The sequence below is a fragment of the Procambarus clarkii genome, chromosome 94 (assembly GCF_040958095.1).
Source record: "Procambarus clarkii isolate CNS0578487 chromosome 94, FALCON_Pclarkii_2.0, whole genome shotgun sequence".
NCBI lineage: Eukaryota > Metazoa > Arthropoda > Malacostraca > Decapoda > Cambaridae > Procambarus > Procambarus clarkii.
The window spans coordinates 9,059,982-9,079,556 of NC_091243.1; the positions used below are offsets into that span (position 1 = coordinate 9,059,982).

The 19,575-nt window shown below is 47.1% G+C and overlaps 1 protein-coding gene and 1 long non-coding RNA gene across 2 annotated transcripts; both read right to left on the reverse strand.

The window, feature by feature from the left end:
- Nucleotides 1-11,026: 11,026 nt before the first annotated feature.
- LOC138360012 (uncharacterized) lies at nt 11,027-15,818 on the reverse strand. The gene is made up of 2 exons (XM_069319902.1): nt 15,377-15,818; nt 11,027-15,336 (listed from the first exon to the last, which is right to left on the reverse strand). Exons 1-2 carry the CDS (start codon nt 15,734-15,736, stop codon nt 12,910-12,912), a joined length of 2,787 nt encoding a protein of 928 aa, XP_069176003.1. The 5' UTR covers nt 15,737-15,818; the 3' UTR covers nt 11,027-12,909.
- A 557-nt stretch (nt 15,819-16,375) lies between these two features.
- On the reverse strand, nt 16,376-18,050 carry LOC138360021 (uncharacterized). The gene is made up of 2 exons (XR_011226172.1): nt 17,492-18,050; nt 16,376-17,099 (listed from the first exon to the last, which is right to left on the reverse strand). It is a non-coding gene; the product is annotated as an uncharacterized lncRNA (long non-coding RNA).
- Between the last annotated feature and the right edge of the window lie 1,525 nt (nt 18,051-19,575).

The following is a 19,575-nucleotide window of genomic DNA, read 5'->3' on the forward strand; positions in this document are numbered from 1 at the left end:
AAAGGGAAGGGGTGTACTCAGGGTTATGTCAGGTGACGAGGGGGTCCGGGGTAAGGGGGTGCCGCTTCACAGTGGCACCGCCTCTGGCCTTGTCGACCTCTAGTGGCACTCCCAGGCATCCTGCAAGTGTTGTGAACCTCTCCTGGTATCATTGTCACTGCCGCTCCCGCCCAGAACTGGTGGTAGTCGAGATCCTGGAACACCTGTTACATCTACCCCTCCTTTGCCGCACCTGTTGCCTTTAATGCTGCTTGGGCGCATCTGCTGATTACTGCTGTGCTTGCGCCTGCAGTATTTACTGCCGCTTCCCGCCTGCTGCTCCTGCTGGAGTTCCTGCTACATCTGGAGGCTTCCAGTCTCCCGCCTCGTGATGATATAAAGATGGGGAACACAGCCCACAGGAGAAAAATCGTAAGCATTCTAAGCAGTGTACTCGCCTCTTTGTAGTCACCTATTTGTGCCTGCAGGATCGAGCGTTGACTCTTTGATCCCGCCTTTCTAGAATTCGGTTGTTTTAAGCAATGACTCCTGTCCTTCTCTATCATACCGAGTTTTAAAGCTATGAATAGTGTTTGCTTCCACAATGTGCTTGTTTAGTTCATTCTATTTCCCCACTACTCTCACGCTAAAAGAAAACTTTCTAACATCTCTAAGTTTCATCTGAGTTTCGAACTTCCACCCATGTCCCCTTGTTCTGCTGATATTCTGTGTGAACATTTCATCTATTTCCACTCTGCCAATCCCCGCTAAGTATTTTGTATGCTGCTATCATATCTTCCCGCCCCCTTACTTTTTTAACGTCGTCAGAGTCAGTTCCTTCAGTCGCTCTTCATATCCCATCCCATGCAATTCCGGGACTCCGGGACTTCGTCGCAAATTTCTGAACCTTTTCCAGTTTCCTAATGTGCTTCTTTAGGTGGGGGGGGGGTCTATGATAGGGCTGCATACACTAACACTGGTCTCACGTAGGCAGTCTGTGTGTTCTCGCCTAGTTGTGCTTGTGGGGGTTGAGCTCTGGCTCTTTAGTACACTGTGTGCGCGCGTACGCGCTAAAAACAAACATGCCAATGCTTGTTTGGCTATAAAATTAATTGAAGGTAGTGCTCTTGGTAGAGTTGTGGGGAGAGGGGGGTTACAGAGAAGGGGGGGGGGAGAAGGGGTAGGTGAGAGAACCCATCTCGGTAATGAGAGAGGTAATACAAGGAACTTGCATTCTGGCTATGGTGACCACAATATGGCGCGTTCACACGGAAAAGTACGCACGCTAGTCCAGGGCTGTGGGACTTGCGCGCGCGCGCGCGCACACACACACACACACACACACACACACACACACACACACACACACACACACACACACACACACACACACACAGAAACTTTCTAGGTGGTTGTGGAGGCATCACAGAAGGATTACTGTTCAAGAGATGGGAAACAACAAATTACAACTCAGTCCAAAACGACCAACTTCTCACAAACTGAATTATACAACAACAAAGTATGGGAGAAACTTTCATATATGGGACCAGCTCAAAATATCCCAATAAATGCGGCGAGCGTCAGGCTTTGATATTTGTTTACAAAATATGTTGCTCGGTGTAGCCGTCCGGCGTTGCCAAAAGTCCTCCTGATGGTTGTGGGGGGGTGTCAGACCCCCCCCCTGGCCCACTGTTTCCCCTTAAATACTGACCACCCCGACCAGCCTATGTTTGTCCCATACCCCAGACCATCCCCACCCAACCTTGCAAAGTTAGGTGAGGCTAGCCTTAGCGTCTGGCCTCCAACCTTGGACAATCTAGATTGACACTTATGGATATAAATATTAGAGCCGAGGGCACGACGGGTGAGAGGACCAGGAAGAACAAGATTGAACAAATAACGACGTACATAGCGAGAGTCCATTGACAAACAGACCCAAGAAACAAAAATAACAATAGTATGATGACATTTATGAAATAACTTAAAAAAAGGTAGTTTTTTCCCCACAAAGTTTTTTCCCCACAAAGTTTTTTCCCCACAAAGAAAAAACTTAACAAGGCAGAAAAACATCAAATGCGTCTCAAGGCAATACAAAGAAGCGTAAGCATGAAAGACACGAATAAAGTAAATCAAATCAAAATGTTTATTCAGGTAAAAATACATACATCGAAGACGAGTTACAAACATAATGTGGGATTTATAGAGCTAATACTTACAATACCTAAAGCCACTAATACGCACAGCGTTTCCGGCAAGTACATGAACTGCCATGTACATGCAAGAACATGAACAAGGCAGGGAAGAAGAGCTGGAAACTGTGTGCAAAGAAGAGCGGTATAACATCTGTATGAGAACAAGTTCCTCCAGATATAAGGATTAACCATCCTTACTACACAATCCCATAAGACATAAAGAATCCCAGTAAATGATCAGATGGAGAGACTTGCCCAGAAAAGTGAAGTGCTGACGTCGAGTGATGAGGCAGAACTAATAGAACTACTAGTAATAGTAGTAGACTAATAGTAGAACTACTACTACTTGACACGAGGAGGAGAAGGAGCTCCTCCTGGAACGGAACGCAGTACAATAGCAGTGATAAAGGAAGAGGGAAGAGACCAGCTCCAGGGACTTCAGGAAACCAAGGTTGTAAGACCCGACAGAACCTCATCCTCCATCCTGAACTGCAGTGATGCTGTGCAAGTCCTTGCAATAGTCTCCAGTGCGTCACTTGAGGCAGGGGTGATACTATACACGACATGTGGCACTCTTCGCAACACTGTACACGACAAGCAAGACACAGGCTACTACACACCAGAGTTCTTAACATACCCTGCAACCTGATGCTCACAGACATACCCCTGTAACGTGACATAATAGAGAGAGAATAATGAAACGTTTAGAGAGAATTAAGTCATGCCTGACAAATCTATTAGAGTTCCGAAATGGAAAGACCGAGATCAGAAAGGGAAGAGCGAATGGACTTGTTACTAGACTGTTAGAAAGCCTATGGCACTTATCCCTCACAAGAGGTTCCTATGCCAACAAAGCTAGGCTAGAATTAAAGGCATAATATTGCACTATGTTGAAAACTACCTTACAAACTGGAAACAGAGTCCCAACAAGAGGGACAAATCAAAATGGGGAAATTCTGTGATGAGACAAGACCCCGTCATCATCTCCAGGGTTTCATGACATGACAAGGTCCTGGTTCTACTGGAGCTCAACTGAACCAGGTTGTGGTAGGTCAGATGTCAGCTGAGGGGGTCCTACTGGAGGAAATAATGGCACCAGCCAATGGGTTAAATCAAACACCGGAGCTTGGGTAGAGTTTTCGTACATACGTACGCTAGTCCATGGCAGACTGAGGACACAGATGAGAGAGATACGGACAACGTTCAGGTTGAACAATGGTGTAACAAAAGGACACATGTAAGACACGCAGAGGAGCCACGGGGCTACCAGGAAAGAGCTCTTGAGAAAAGTGCTCTTGAGAAAGAACCCGAGGGGATCAAAGCCGCTTGATCCCCTCGGGTTCTTCAGTGTAAATGCAGTAAGGAAGTGGCTCAAACTAAGATCGAGGGATAATTTAGGCTTCATCTTTAGTTGTAATGTCAGATTTGACAAGCCACAAAGTGGTCGAGGTCAATACATTAGACGACCGATAGTTGGAAAGCCGGAGCTCAAGAACCAATGCTAGGTCCTACAAACTGTTAAGCAAGAACTACTATTCAAGAACACGTACAAGGAACCCATGCGTCACGCCAGCACGCAAATCCAGATTCCATCAACACCGTCACTTCCTAACCAATTACGAGCCCGAACAAAGAAGTTGGCTCCGGCAGGGCCCCCCGGGCCCTCATTCACTCTTTCAATCATCACTAATCGACGTTAGTGATGATTAATGATGATTATGATGAATTGCGACGGGCAGACTCATAGATTACTCCCGACTTACAAGTGGTCGGGGTAAGAGGAGGTGGAGGAGCAGGGTGGGTGGCGCCACCCCCACAGTGTTGTGTAAACAAAATATTGTACTGCTTTCGTAAGCATTTCCAATGCTGGATCAATACACAACCTCTCGAGAACGTCAAGAAGTATTTACGCAACTCGTGTCAAGAAGGTTGGCGTGATCTACGCCAACACACAGCTTGGCGTTGAAGGGATTAAGTGTTTACGCAAGTCATGTTTGGCGTTTAAAATAACTGGTAACTTGCGATGAACATAAAATAGGATATATTCAAAGAAGACACCAATAGAAAATTATGTGCAATATCCTTGCTTTCAGTCTCATTTGACTCAAATGATGACGCAACCCGTCCTCGACTCAAGTCCATTACATCCAGCGGTCGCCCCCACAGACGCATTCATAAACTTTTACATGCTGTTCACTCAAAACGAGAATTTTCTCATACAAAATATTATTATAATATATTAGCATATTGTGCATAGGTTAGGTTAGGTGTTTAGGTTCTGTCGGCGATTATTTGTATTTGTAGTACGTGGGTGAAGCATTTACAGCGTTGCGGTTCGAACAAAATTCGTCAGTGAAGCACTTGTTCCGGAAGTGTTCGAACGTCATCAGTTGTGAGTCTTGTGTAAACCGTTTTTCATTCGTAAACAGGGGGTTTGGCGGGTGCATGGAATCACTTTTGGGTCTTTGTTTTGAGGACGAGCTGAGCATTTACAGCGTTGTGGTTCGAACAAAATTCGTCAGTGAAGCACATGTTCCGGAAGTGTTCGAACGTCATCAGTTGTGAGTCCTGTGTAAACCGTTTTTCATTCATAAACAGGGGGGGTTTGGCGGGTGCATGGAATCACTTTTGGGTCTTTGTTTGGAGGACAGGCTGCCTGGCGCACAACCTGAGAACGGCACCCACGAGTGTGTCACTGGTTTCTGCTGGTACCACCGCGGTGAGGACCCAAGCCAGTGTCCAGACTGCACCTTGCACGCCGGTGAGGTCAAACACCTGTTAACCAGGCGTTCCGTGTCAGGTGATAATTACCCTCTTTGTCGCTTAAGGGCCGTTAAGGGCCGTTAAAGGTCGCTGATGTGTATCTGTCTGGATAAATGATCCTGTCTCCGGATATTTATTTTTTTCAAGAGCGGAATTGTAATTACGCAAATATATATTTGTGTCTTAACTCTTCTTTTTCTTTCTTTTAGGCGGAATGTTATGAGTTATGTAAATTTGTTTACCCTCTCGGGCAATGTCTGTCTCTCTTGATTCCTCGGGCAGTGCCTGCGTCTCTCTTGATCCCTCGGGCAGTGCCTGTGTCTCTCTTGATCCCTCGGGCAGAGCCTCTCTTGATCCCCTCGGGCAGTGCCTGTGTCTCTCTTGATCTCTCGGGCAGTGCCTGTGTCTCTCTTGATCCCTCGGGCAGTGCCTGTGTCTCTCTTGATCCCTCGGGCAGTGCCTGTCTCTCTCTTGATCCCTCGGGCAGTGCCTGTCTCTTGATCCCTCGGGCAGTGCCTGTCTCTTGATCCCTCGGGCAGTGCCTGTCTCTTGATCCCTCGGGCAGTGCCTCGCTTGATCCCCTCGGGCAGTGCCTCTCTCTCACTCCCTTGGGCAGTGTCTGCTCCTTACCTCCCTCGGGCAGTCAGTGTGTGTGTTCTAATTCACTTACGTGCGACCCCTCTACCTTAATCATCCATTGCGAACTGCTTGTTTGCCAGGACCAGGATCCAACAAGCCTCTACGCATCTACTAACAAACCTGTTCATCTTCCCTCGATCTTCGGCGACTTTGATTACATTAATTAAACACTTTATGAGTATCGAGACTTCCTAAACAAAAGTTATTGTTATAAACAGCTTCCTGGTGCTTCCGAGTTCAAACTATTTAATAAATGAAAACAAAGCCGTTGAAGATTGAGAAATGATGTACAGGCTTGTAAGTAGGTGGCCAAATGCTTGTTGAATCCTGGCCCAGCTCTCATCAATACTCGTCTGTATTTTGTATGTCGTGTTCATATCCCATCTCTGTCCTTTCTCGAAAGGAGTGTCTTTTAGTTAGCTTAGTCTTACTCATAGTTTAGCTCCTGTCGCTTAGTGACTAATTTGATGGACACTCTGCATGTGTGTGTGTGTGTGTGTGTGTGTGTGTGTGTGTGTGTGTGTGTGTGTGTGTGTGTGTGTGTGTGTGTGTGTGTGTGTGTGTGTGTGTGTCAGTCAACCTGTCTCCTGATTTGTTCGCCCTTCAATGTCACCGTCAGCCACTTTGCTGATGGAGCAATATTAAACGGTCAACATGGTCCTACTCGGCTGTTCCCCTTCCTCTCTACCTCCCTCCTCCTCCCCTCTTCGCTCAACTCTTATCCCCTCTCTCCTACTCCCCCTCTTCTACTTCCCGCTATACCTCACCCACTTTCCTCCCTGCCTGCACCTAGTCTTCCCCTGCCTTTGTTTCAGTCTACCTTGATACCCTGCATCATGTGTGTACATTTCCAATTTAATTAAGCTCAAGCCTTAATTCATCCTTTTTCTTCATTTTTCTTAGCAAGGTTTTAAATAATGGTACAGTACCCCCGATGTTTCACGAATTATATGAAGACAGGAGAATTTTTATAATATTTGGATGAATGAAATTATAGCTTCTAAGCCATTCTATTAACTATTAGCCATTCTATTATGACTATTAACCATTTATATAAATATATATATTTTTTTTACATATTACCCTGAAGGGGCATAGCGCCAAAGTAGCATGAACAACACACGACAATAGGAAGAGAACTCGCTGGGTTGTTCATCCTGTTATTTGTACTCAAACGCAGCAGAGACTTAACTGTCCCACGTGAACAGTTTGGCAAACAAGAGATTTACATCTTACAACCCTCAAATTTGCGTTATTATGCGGGTGCAAAGAGGGTGCGAGGAGTCACAATAACGGGGCTGAAGTATGTTGACCAGACCACACACTAGAAGGTGAAGGGACGACGACGTTTCGGTCCGTCCTGGACCATTCTCAAGTCAATTGGCTCAACACTGTCAACAAAGAGGGGGGGAACTTTTGAGGGTATCAATATTTGACAAAATGTTAAGTTTATTATGCTACACATTTCTGATGACTCTTAGAAGGGCGCAGTCTCTTAGGTAGTGGTCGAGACGATGTCCTTCACTCATTCTGCAAGTTCTTTAACTTCGTTGCTCAGCTGTTTTCATCTCGAATCTCCATGGGTACTTGTATCCAAGACGAATTCTTGCAATTACAGATTCCCCCTTCTTCAACCACCACCTTATAGCTAACGTCCATAATGAGGTCGTCAGTTATGGCGGCAGTGTACCAGCGTACAGATTCAATGACTTGCTCTTCTATCCTCCTCTCCTGGTCTACCTGGCCACGGTGGTGACTGATTATGCTCCTCATTTGTAACGGGTCTTGGGGACGAAGTATTTAATATGGTCTCCATCACCCTCGGCAGCCAGCATATTGCTCCTTCGTTTCCACAGGTGCCAATACGCAAGGGAAGGGAAGGGAAGGAAAATATCAGGGGAATGCGCCAAGCCATTACGACTATATAACGCTGGCTGGGCTGAGCTGATCAGGATAAGGATTTGGGATGGGACGGGGGGATGGAATAGTGCCCAACTACTTGGACGATCGGGGGATTGAACGTCGACCACGGGAGACATCTCCCGTCACGCAGGGTGCAGTCGCACCTCCACAGATCTCCAGTATCAGCTCTTGATACTGGTAATGGCTCAAAAGGGCCACTACTTACGGGCTATTCATGCCCGTGCCACCTTTTGGATGGCTTAATCTTCATCAATCATCACTCTGAACGTCGACCTGCATGATGTGAGACGTCGTTCCACCGTCCATCCCAAGTGGTTGGGGTAACATGCGAGGGACTCCACAGGAACGTGATCATTCTACCGCGGTTCGATAGCACTTCCACCTTTCTCTTAATTTCAGCTACTATCCATGTTTTCTGCTTTACATTCCAGAGGCTTTGGCAACCCTCGCCCCTCGGAGGCTTTGGCAACCCTCGCCCCTCGGAGGCTTTGGCAACCCTCGCCCCTCGGAGGCTTTGGCAACCCTCGCCCCTCGGAGCAAAATTTAACTTCCCGAGGCTTTGCAGCGCCGCTCTTGAGTCAGCACAGTCGGGTTCATTCTCGACTCACAATCGGAAATTCCGGGTTAGAATCTCGAGCGGGACATATCGGGCGCGTTTCCTATCACCTACTGCCCCCTGCTTGCTTAACAGTAAACAGGTACTCTGGAATTAGTCAGCTTGTTGGGTTGCATCCTTGGGAAGGGTTAATTCGACCTTGGGGAAAAGGAGGGGGCCGGATATAGGTATAAAGAGCCATAGCCCGTGCTACTTGGAACTTTGTTCCAGGTAGCGAATCTTTAACAACAACGTATAAAGAGATTTATAAATAATGAAATATTATATTTTAATAACATAACAATGGAAGAGAGCTCTGCTGGCGTTGAGGCGACGACGTACTCAGTGCTTTTTCTTCATGTTTGTTCTGGAAGGCATTATTTCTGACTACAGTGAACGCTGCTCCAGCCCCCGTCTATAGGATTAGCTGATCCATTAATGTAGATTTAACCTAATTCCTGTCCTGTCTCTATTAATTCCCTCGAGATATGCAGGTCTTATTGCTTGAGGTGACATGCCGGACTTCTTTACTGGCATCTTGTATATTGGAATCTTGTGTGGAGCCTCCTCCCAGGGAGACGACATCCTCACAGGCACCACCTCGCGTGCTTGCTCAAGCAGGCTTTTTATTATTATTATTATTATTTTCTACCACAGACGTGGCCAGACATTTACAATGCTAACCAGCATATATACATTTTCTTCTGTCCTCCATGAACAGGGTTAGAGAAGTGTTAAACATATAGTTCATGGGTTTATTGAACACTCAACCACAGAAGGTGATTCGGTGCTTTTAAAATGCTAAGCTAACCTCCATACGTAAATACATAGGCGGTGTTCGAGAGAGAGAGAGAGCAGACTCATCGTCCATGCTAGTTCGATTCCTTTCTTTTTCCGTTTATAATTTGTGTATTCTTAGCAATGTAATTATAGTGTGGGGGGGGGGGGTCTCTGGCCATCTTAATAGCAGTCTTAGCATTCAGTTATATGATGATGTTTTTAATGCTAGAAGGACTTGGGTCGTGACGTAAATTCGATGTATATTGTACTCTTAGAATTAGTGTTATGGTTTCATTAAGTATGATTTCAAGTTCTTGTATGTCATTTCAGATTCTTAGCCACCACCCCGAGCCTTAGCCACCACCCCGAGCCTTAGCCACCACCCCGAGCCTTAGCCACCACCCCGAGCCTTAGCCACCACCCCGAGCCTTAGCCAACACGGCAGTTCCCCGACCATTTTCCCCACTTGTGAAGCACTTCTTTAGGTCAGTTCTGGCCGGGTTTGAGCCCACGCCGTCCAGTTGAGATTTGATTGTCGCCGTGACGCAGGTTACAGTGAGGGGCGGCGGGAGAGGAGGGGAACAGAGGGGTCGAGAGAGGACGGGAGGGAGGGGAAGGAGAAAGGGATGGGGAAGGGTGGAGAGGGGCCTGGCAGGGAGGAGAGAGAGAGAGGGGGGGGGGGGGGTCGGGAGAGGAGGGAGCATTAAGAGGTCACTATTTTGTGACTTGCTTGATCGCGTCAGTAGCCAGTGATCGGTGCCCGGAGACGTGCTGATCAGGACCCCCTTTCACGACTGTCAGTCACAACATCACGATAACCGCACCGTTCCAACTAACACCACCACCACCACCACCACTACTATGGTGCCATAACCACCACCACCAGTCACCAACACTACAAACAACACACGAACTTCTTTAGATTATAACAAAGCTGGACGAGGGGACATAAGTGAAAGCTGGAAACACACGAGCTAAAGAACTAAGGAAACACTTCTACCCTGCACGACCAGGTGTCCAACAAGTGCAGTTTCAAAGGACTCGTGAAAGCCACTTTCATCCACAACTTGAAAGGCCAGATTCGACAAGGAATTCGAATGTCAGGATTATTAAATTACTGTAAAGGCAACGGGTTCAACAAGATCAGAAGACATCATAAAGTGCTAGATCTCACTTCCCCCGTAATCACTGTTAGGTAACAACGACAAGTCACAACCACCACCACAACCACCACCACAACCACCACCACCACAACCACCACCACCACAATCCCCACGCGAGTTCCATATAGGGAGACCACCTCAGAGTCAAAACCTCGAACTATGACCAGTGGCAAGTGGGCCAAGGCTGTGAGACCTACCCAACTGGTCCGGGCCGTGAGACCTACCCAGATGGGCCAGACCGCCAGGCCTACCCTGCTAGGCCGCGCCACCAGGCCTATTCAGGACGTCCCGCCAATGGTGAATATTTAGTGCATCATCTTGTATTTTGATGTCACATAATGCCACCCTCTCTGTACTGATGTCACATAATGCCACCCTCTCTGTACTGATGTCACATAATGCCACCCTCTCTGTACTGATGTCACATAATGCCACCCTCTCTGTACTGATGTCACATAATGCCACCCTCTCTGTACTGATGTCACATATAACGCCACCCTTCTGTGTACTGATGTTTAGTCAAAATTCAAATTCAAATGTGTATTCAGGTTAAGTACATACATACAAGGTGTGATACATATATTGATGAATTTATAGAGCTAGTACATACAATGCCTAGTATTATATAGACTGTGGGTTGGTTGGTGTTGTCGTCGTTGATCCTTCTCTCTGGACAACCCAATCCACAATTCGGCAGAGTGCTTATACTAGGAGATCACCCTTGGCGCTTCTGGCTCTTGGAGAGGGGCTCAACGTCACACGTTCAGGGGATGCGGCTCCAACACTTAGCCTCGTTGTCACGTGCACACACCCACTCGAGCCGCTGTGACTCCCCACTCTCTCCTCATGAGATATGATCTCCTCAACCCCCCTATGACTTACTAGTATTACCTCCTACCCTGTCCACAGCAGTGGTTCATGGTTCTTTCTCTCTCTCTCTCCTTCTTTACTACCTCCTGGGAAGCCTCACTAGGACAAGGGCAAACACCAGCAAATTGTGACACCTTTACTGAACAAAGCACATACACGATACATACACACATATAATAATAATGAATCCTATACTCTATAATATCACAATCAGGTTGCACTCCAATACCATCAGAACTCTATTATCAGCTTATCAAGTGGTATCCTATCTCCTGGTTCACCACCTGATACTATTAACCTCCTCGAGTTGGTCAAGCCTACACACTGTTGCACCATCAGCAAGATAACATATATATATAGAAAACCAGCATTTGAATGCAATAACATATACCAGTATAAATGTTCATTGATACTTCAGTATAAAAAAACTCCTTGACGCAAGAATGCCAACAGTCACTCACCTCTCACTGCGTCTTGCACGCTAATGACAACCAAACACTATCAACTCCCTACTAGTAATCCACCAGAACTTCCCCTTCCACCTCTGGAAGTTCACAACCCTAATATCCTTAGGTTCTTCCAGGCTTCACTACCAGGATCCTCTGCAGCTCCTCCAGGCTGCTATCATGAAGTTTCCTTGAGTAACTACGGTGCTTCACCCTTCTGTTAGGTTCTTCCACAGCTCTCTTGGCTGCTGCACCACCTCTACAGAAGCACGTGACACCCCTCTTCACTGCTGCTTCTCCTCACAGCTCGAGGTCCTCTGCTCCACTACCTTGGAGTCTCATCAGCTACTTCATCTGCTGGCTTCGAAGTTCTCAGCAACTTCTTCCCCAAAAGCCAAACCTGCAACCCATCGACACTCCAATAAAATGTTCCCCTTTAACACATAAACAAAAAATATTCACACAATATGTTTGCCTCAAACCTCTATCTGTTCTCTACATACAGTGAGAGTGGACTCCCCCGTTTTGGGCGGGTCCATACTCCACCTCGCCTGGCGGCGGCGTCCTCACTCGCTGGGAGGGTCTTCCTCCATCCGGAGCCGGCTCCCTCAGTCGTCCGCCAGCGCTCAGAGAGGACGGACGTCGCTCCGTGCTCCTCCCTCTTCACTCTCCTATTTCAGGCTTTCTGCCTTATTAAAACATGTCTAACTTATAAATAAACATCGCTACTGTCGCTGGGCACACGACCAACTACAATGCAATCACTATGAACTGGCGTATATCGTGCTTACCACAGATTAACTGGTCGAGGGCGCTTTTCCTCTGACGGCGCCTGGTCAGGGCGCTCCACACAGCCCACAATAATGCTTCTGGGCGATTTAATATCTGCTCGTCGACCAGGACTTGAGACCACAACGTTCCCAGCTCGATTCCACAGCTGGTACGTCCGCACACTTCTCTTCTCTGCGAGATATATCACTAGGGGTTCCCTTCTGGCGGGAGCTCAAACGGAGCGCGGCTTCCCCCTGCGATGTCTGGCACTCAAGTGAGGTCAAGGTCCTCCAGAAGCGAGCCTCAAGCCTCCAGCAAAATGTCCACATCTCCTAGCCAGTCATTTATCTATTTTCTTCTGCATTGCCCATAATCTCAAACTGTTACACATATCCAACCAACTATTTTACATATGCGTTATCACCTCAATACTTGCTAGACCTTCTAGTTAGGTCAGGCTTGCTGAATAACTCTCAAGAAGGGAGACTCGTTTCTCCTGCAGGCTGAGATCATAACACTCCCCTCCCCTTATTTTTGAGAGTTATTCTAGTGGCTAGGCTCGGGATAATACATCCGCCACCACACTGTCTCGTTCTTCAACCGATTGGTTCGAACGGTTGATCTGCTTACGTACTCCCTTAGGAGTCTACAATTAGTTCGTTGCTCCTTGCAACATCTGGCTCACCTCTCTCCAGAACCATGATCTTCTCATAAACGATTTGACTTCTCTGGCACCTCTTGGCTAGGCTGTCCTCCTTGGACGCCTGCAATCCATTGGTCCACTCTACTTACTGTCTCCACCCTCCGTTTCCTCGTCTTCTCTTCACGTCCAGAGTCAGACATCTACTGTCTGTACCTCCTCTGTCGTCTTCACTCTTCCATCTACTGCCATTATACTTTCGTCTCCTGTCATCATACTTCACTCCATCGTCTTCACCGACGCTCCTCCTTTTCGTCTCCTCATTTATCCAAGACATCGTCTTGTTTGACCTCCATCGAGTCCTCGGCTTTCTTCTATTCCTCCATGCTTGCATCATCATCCTCTTCCCACACTTTTCACTTCTATACCACTCCATTTCTTCTCCTTCGACTCTTCTTCGTTCCCTAAAAGTTTCTTCGAGCACTGCACTACATCCAACAGCACTCGACCATACATGTCGCTTTGCCTCTCCCAAAGTGCTCGTAAGCATCTCTCCACACATACTGTCTCTTCTCCTCTCATTTTCTCGGCTATTACTCTTCTTCATTATTTCTCCTCCACGTTGTCTGTGAAACATGCCAACTCCTGACATCTCAAACAACTTAACTCCACTATCCATATGCCTCTGTGCTCGTGGACCACTTGACGCTCTATTCCCGTCCTCAGTCTGTCCACATCTTTCCTCATTCCTACTCAGCACAGTTGCATTCGCCTTCCGACTCTCAATTTCAGCAGCCTGGGCTCTACTCAGGTCCGCTCTCTTCTCACGATTCTTCTTCGGCTGGGCCATCTTCACTTTCGACCTCACCGAGACTCCATTTTCCTGGGCTGGACCTTCATCAAACAGCCACGCTATATCTACGTCGATATCTTCCACCGGCTGAATCGACACTGTATCATCTTCTCCAGCGTCTTCCTTGTCGGCCACCTCTGCCTTCCTCACTACCGAGACGGGGTACTCAATGGCTTGGCGGTCTCCTGACTCATCCCCTCGGATGTCAGTCAGGTTCACACTCTCAGGCGTCCCACCCGTGCAGTGGCCTTCTGGGCACTCCTCTGGCACAGTCTCCGCTATGACTCTTGGCAACACCTTTGTCCCGCACAAGTCATTCCCCAGGATCACTTGGACTCCTGGAACAGGTATGTCGGGGCACACTCCCAACATCACCTCTGCCGACACATATTCCGACCTTAGCTGGACAGCACATACGGGCATGTCACTCTCCGACAATAACCCATATACTTTCATCTTCCCACTGCCAGCTAACCGTCGACCATCCCCAATCAGGCTTCTCGTAATCAAGCTCTGATTAGCTCCGGTATCTCTTAAGATACCAACTTCTACTTCAGGTTGGCTTCCTATTCTGATCCAACCTTTGCTCATGAACGGCCTATACCTCTCGTTCACTAAGTTCGCTCTCTGTGGTTTGTCTCGGAACACATTAGTATATTTACCTCGGGGGTCACACATGGCCAGGGTCACAACTCTCTTGCCCTGCCGACAATCTCGCATCACGTGACCCAATCCGTTACAATTGTAACATCTCATCTGGGAAAAGTCTCTTCTATATGTACCAGAGTAGCTCTGACTCTGCCCACTCGTATTGGAGTTCCTCGGGCCAGACGTACTACTCGTACTCTGTGGAGCTTTACTGGATTCTTGATTTCCTGGATACCGATCAGTTTCTCGTTTTGCTCCTCCATCTTCACTTTCAGACGAAGTGCGCGACCTACTCTTCTGAGTTTTTGGGTACTTACTTTTATCTGCCCATTTATCAAAATTTTTCTCACCCCAAACTCTTCTGGGTCTTTCATAATTTCTTCCTCCCCAGACTCCATTGGATCTGCTATTGCTGCGTCTCACCTCATTCTGCACTCTGTTCTCTCTTAAGCTCTTGTACGCTTCAGTAATCATATCCGCCCTATCTGCGGCATCTTTCACCTCCTTTATCCCTGCTTCTTGGATCTTGAACTTTGTTTCGGGATGCATCATCTCCAAGAACTTCTCCATGACCATCAGTTGCTTCAGGTCAGCATAAGATCCAACTCCAGCAGCCTCAATCCACTTCTGGAATCGTCTTTCCAGATCCCTTGCTGTCTCAGCAAACGTACACGCTCCAACTTTGATCATCTCTCTGAAGCGCTTCCTATAAGCTTCTGGGGTTAACTGAAACGAGCGCAATATGCTGCTCTTTACTGTGGCATAATCCTGGCACTCTTCCAGTGACAATTGGGTGTATGCCTCCCTGGCTGCACCGGTCAATCTTAACTGGACCAGCTGGGCCCATTCCTCCTGTGGCCACTCCTTGATACTGGCTACTTTCTCAAAATGCTCGAAGAAGCTCTCTGCCTCTTCGGGAACAAACAAGGGAATGTCCTTCTCCCTAACCCTAACCTCTGGTGGGTGTGATACCTGGGTGGTGCTCTCTGGCAACCCATGTTCAATCCTCTGCTCAGCCAAGGTTCTATTCGCTTCTATCTGCATTTGTTTTGTTCTCTCTTTTTCTTTTTCGACCTGGGCTTTTTCTTTTTCGACCTGGGCTTTTCTTTTCGACCTGGGCTTTTTCTTTTTCGACCTCTAGTCTTGCTTTCTCTTTTTCTATTTCCAGTCTGGTTTTTTCTTTTTCCTTCTCTGCTTCATTTTTCATCTGGAGTTCTAATTTCATCTTTTCCAGCTGGAACTGTCTCTCCTTGTCCTCTCGTTGTTGCTGCATCTGGAGCTCTAACTGGAATCTCTCCAAGCTCCTATTTCGGCTACTCCTGCTACTGCGGCTACTCTTGCTGCTCCTACTCGATCCCTGGGATCTCACTTCATCCTGCCCATCATCCTCCTTTCTACTTTCAGCTCCTTCCTGGGCTCCTTGTTCTGCCGCTTCACTTCTGGCTCTCAACTGCCTCAGGATCTCATCCTTCATCCCAGCTACTTTAGATGCTTTCAACCTGATGCCACATTTTTCTGCTATTTGTTTCAATTGATCCCTCGTGCAACCTTCTAAGTCCTCAGGCTTGCCTGACTCCACAAACGCTTTGCACCTTATCCATCTTTGTCCTGTGAGTCTTCCCAAGAGAGAGAGTATACACCTGCGATCACACAGTTTATCTATTTCAGCAAGGGTGTACAAATCCACTCTTGGACAGGGTGTGGGTGTGTCAGTTCACTCTCCCGGACAGGCCCCCAATTTATTATATAGACTGTGGGTTGGTTGGTGTTGTCGTCGTTGATCCTTCTCTCTGGACAACCCAATCCACAATTCGGCAGAGTGCTTATACTAGGAGATCACCCTTGGCGCTTCTGGCTCTTGGAGAGGGGCTCAACGTCACACGTTCAGGGGATGCGGCTCCAACACTTAGCCTCGTTGTCACGTGCACACACCCACTCGAGCCGCTGTGACTCCCCACTCTCTCCTCATGAGATATGATCTCCTCAACCCCCCTATGACTTACTAGTATTACCTCCTACCCTGTCCACAGCAGTGGTTCATGGTTCTTTCTCTCTCTCTCTCCTTCTTTACTACCTCCTGGGAAGCCTCACTAGGACAAGGGCAAACACCAGCAAATTGTGACACCTTTACTGAACAAAGCACATACACGATACATACACACATATAATAATAATGAATCCTATACTCTATAATATCACAATCAGGTTGCACTCCAATACCATCAGAACTCTATTATCAGCTTATCAAGTGGTATCCTATCTCCTGGTTCACCACCTGATACTATTAACCTCCTCGAGTTGGTCAAGCCTACACACTGTTGCACCATCAGCAAGATAACATATATATATAGAAAACCAGCATTTGAATGCAATAACATATACCAGTATAAATGTTCATTGATACTTCAGTATAAAAAACTCCTTGACGCAAGAATGCCAACAGTCACTCACCTCTCACTGCGTCTTGCACGCTAATGACAACCAAACACTATCAACTCCCTACTAGTAATCCACCAGAACTTCCCCTTCCACCTCTGGAAGTTCACAACCCTAATATCCTTAGGTTCTTCCAGGCTTCACTACCAGGATCCTCTGCAGCTCCTCCAGGCTGCTATCATGAAGTTTCCTTGAGTAACTACGGTGCTTCACCCTTCTGTTAGGTTCTTCCACAGCTCTCTTGGCTGCTAGCACCACCTCTACAGAAGCACGTGACACTCCTCTTCACTGCTGCTTCTCCTCACAGCTCGAGGTCCTCTGCTCCACTACCTTGGAGTCTCATCAGCTACTTCATCTGCTGGCTTCGAAGTTCTCAGCAACTTCTTCCCCAAAAGCCAAACCTGCAACCCATCGACACTCCAATAAAATGTTCCCCTTTAACACATAAACAAAAATAATTCACACAATATGCTTTGCCTCAAACCTCTATCTGTTCTCTACATACAGTGAGAGTGGACTCCCCCGTTTTGGGCGGGTCCATACTCCACCTCGCCTGGCGGCGGCGTCCTCACTCGCTGGGAGGGTCTTCCTCCATCCGGAGCCGGCTCCCTCAGTCGTCCGCCAGCGCTCAGAGAGGACGGACGTCGCTCCGTGCTCCTCCCTCTTCACTCTCCTATTTCAGGCTTTCTGCCTTATTAAAACATGTCTAACTTATAAATAAACATCGCTACTGTCGCTGGGCACACGACCAACTACAATGCAATCACTATGAACTGGCGTATATCGTGCTTACCACAGATTAACTGGTCGAGGGCGCTTTTCCTCTGACGGCGCCTGGTCAGGGCGCTCCACACAGCCCACAATAATGCTTCTGGGCGATTTAATATCTGCTCGTCGACCAGGACTTGAGACCACAACGTTCCCAGCTCGATTCCACAGCTGGTACGTCCGCACACTTCTCTTCTCTGCGAGATATATCACTAGGGGTTCCCTTCTGGCGGGAGCTCAAACGGAGCGCGGCTTCCCCCTGCGATGTCTGGCACTCAAGTGAGGTCAAGGTCCTCCAGAAGCGAGCCTCAAGCCTCCAGCAAAATGTCCACATCTCCTAGCCAGTCATTTATCTATTTTCTTCTGCATTGCCCATAATCTCAAACTGTTACACATATCCAACCAACTATTTTACATATGCGTTATCACCTCAATACTTGCTAGACCTTCTAGTTAGGTCAGGCTTGCTGAATAACTCTCAAGAAGGGAGACTCGTTTCTCCTGCAGGCTGAGATCATAACACTAGTCACTACGTTGATGACAGTAGTCACTCTCTGGTAATGATGATGGAGATCATCACATTTGTGATGACAATGGTGACGACGATACAAATACCTGAAGAAGCAGCGGCTGCTGGAAGAGCCTTAGCGTGCAGGCGAGGAGTCACAATAACGGGGCTCAAGTATGTTGACCAGACCACACACTAGAAGGTGGAGGGACGACGACGTTTCGGTCCGTCCTGGACCATTCTCAAGTCGATTGTGGTTACAATTGTAGCGAGTAGATTATCCCAATAATATACTCGCTCCAAATGCATTGTTAATATTCCTGTCAACCTTTGGAGATGAATGAGGTGAGGCGTTGCCCGGGCAATACGGTGAGGAGTTGCCCGGGCATATAAGCAGCAGGATAGCAAACATTAAAGCAGAGTCTACTTTCAAGTGTGGTCTAGAGCAGACAGTTGCGAGATACTGTACCGACGCTCAGTGCGCTCAACTCACACCAACGTATCACCTGTGTACTTCTGTATATTCGACCAAATATATATATAGTATCTTAGTGTCTGTGTTTATTTGTCACCATACTTTACGTAACAATAGAACCGTTACACAATCGATTTGAGAATGGTCCGGGACGGACCGAAACGTCGTCGTCCGTTCACCTTCTAGTGTGTGGTCTGGTCAACATTCTTAGCTTACGTCTATTTTTTTAAAGTTCAGGATAACAAAAATCCCGTTCTCTTATCCATTTAATTAGAGAAAATGGATGATTATTATCGCACAAGAGAAAACGATATCAAATAACTATAATACAAGGGTAACTACACCAGATCCCCCAAGATACACCTAAGTAAGCAATACCCGTTTGTCGGAAACAGGAACCCTGTATTTAGACATATCAAGGTCCCCCTCCCACCTTCCCCTAACTAATGACCTTCCCAAAAATACAACCCACAACAATTGCCTAACTCCTGGGGTACCTACTTAACTGCTAGGTGAACAGACACATCAGGCGAGTGAGAACGTACCCAACAGTTTCTGTCCTGCCGGGGGAATGAACCTTGAGCTAAATCGTTTCCAAAAAACATGATGGGATCTTGTGGCATAAGTCTGACCATCTGCATTTAGTTCGCTCGAATACAATACTTATGAACGAATATAAGCTTCAAGCTGCTGGCAAAATTATTATTTTTTTTTTTTTAGATATATACAAGAGTTGTTACATTCTTGTACAGCCACTAGTACGCGTAGCGTTTCGGGCAGGTCCCTGGAATACGATCCCAGCCGCGAAGAATCGTTTTTTCATCCAAGTACACATTTTACTGTTGCGTTAAACAGAGGCTACAGTTAAGGAATTGCGCCCAGTAAATCCTCCCCGGCCAGGATACGAACCCATTATGTGATTAACTAAGCTGATACGAGTCATACTCATACTCCATCCAAGTAAAACAGAAACAAGCAACTCTTAGTGAGCCAGCCAGAGGCTTAGGGCCCGCGCAGGAATATCCCTGCAAAAAAAAAAAAAAAAAAACTAAGCTGATGACCATGTTCTGAAGGAATAAATTCAAGAGATTTAAGCTTTTAAGCTAAGTTGTCCACGAATAATTAA

What these genes read in the sequence shown, in the direction of transcription:
- LOC138360012 (XM_069319902.1), bottom strand. Translation starts at nt 15,736, where the DNA reads ATGAAGGATGAGATCCTGAGGCAGTTGAGAGCCAGAAGTGAAGCGGCA. An exon ending in TCGAAAAAGAAAAAGCCCAG is followed by an intron (nt 15,337 to 15,376) that starts GTCGAAAAGAAA and finishes GAAAAAGCCCAG; the next exon opens with GTCGAAAAAGAAAAAGAGAG.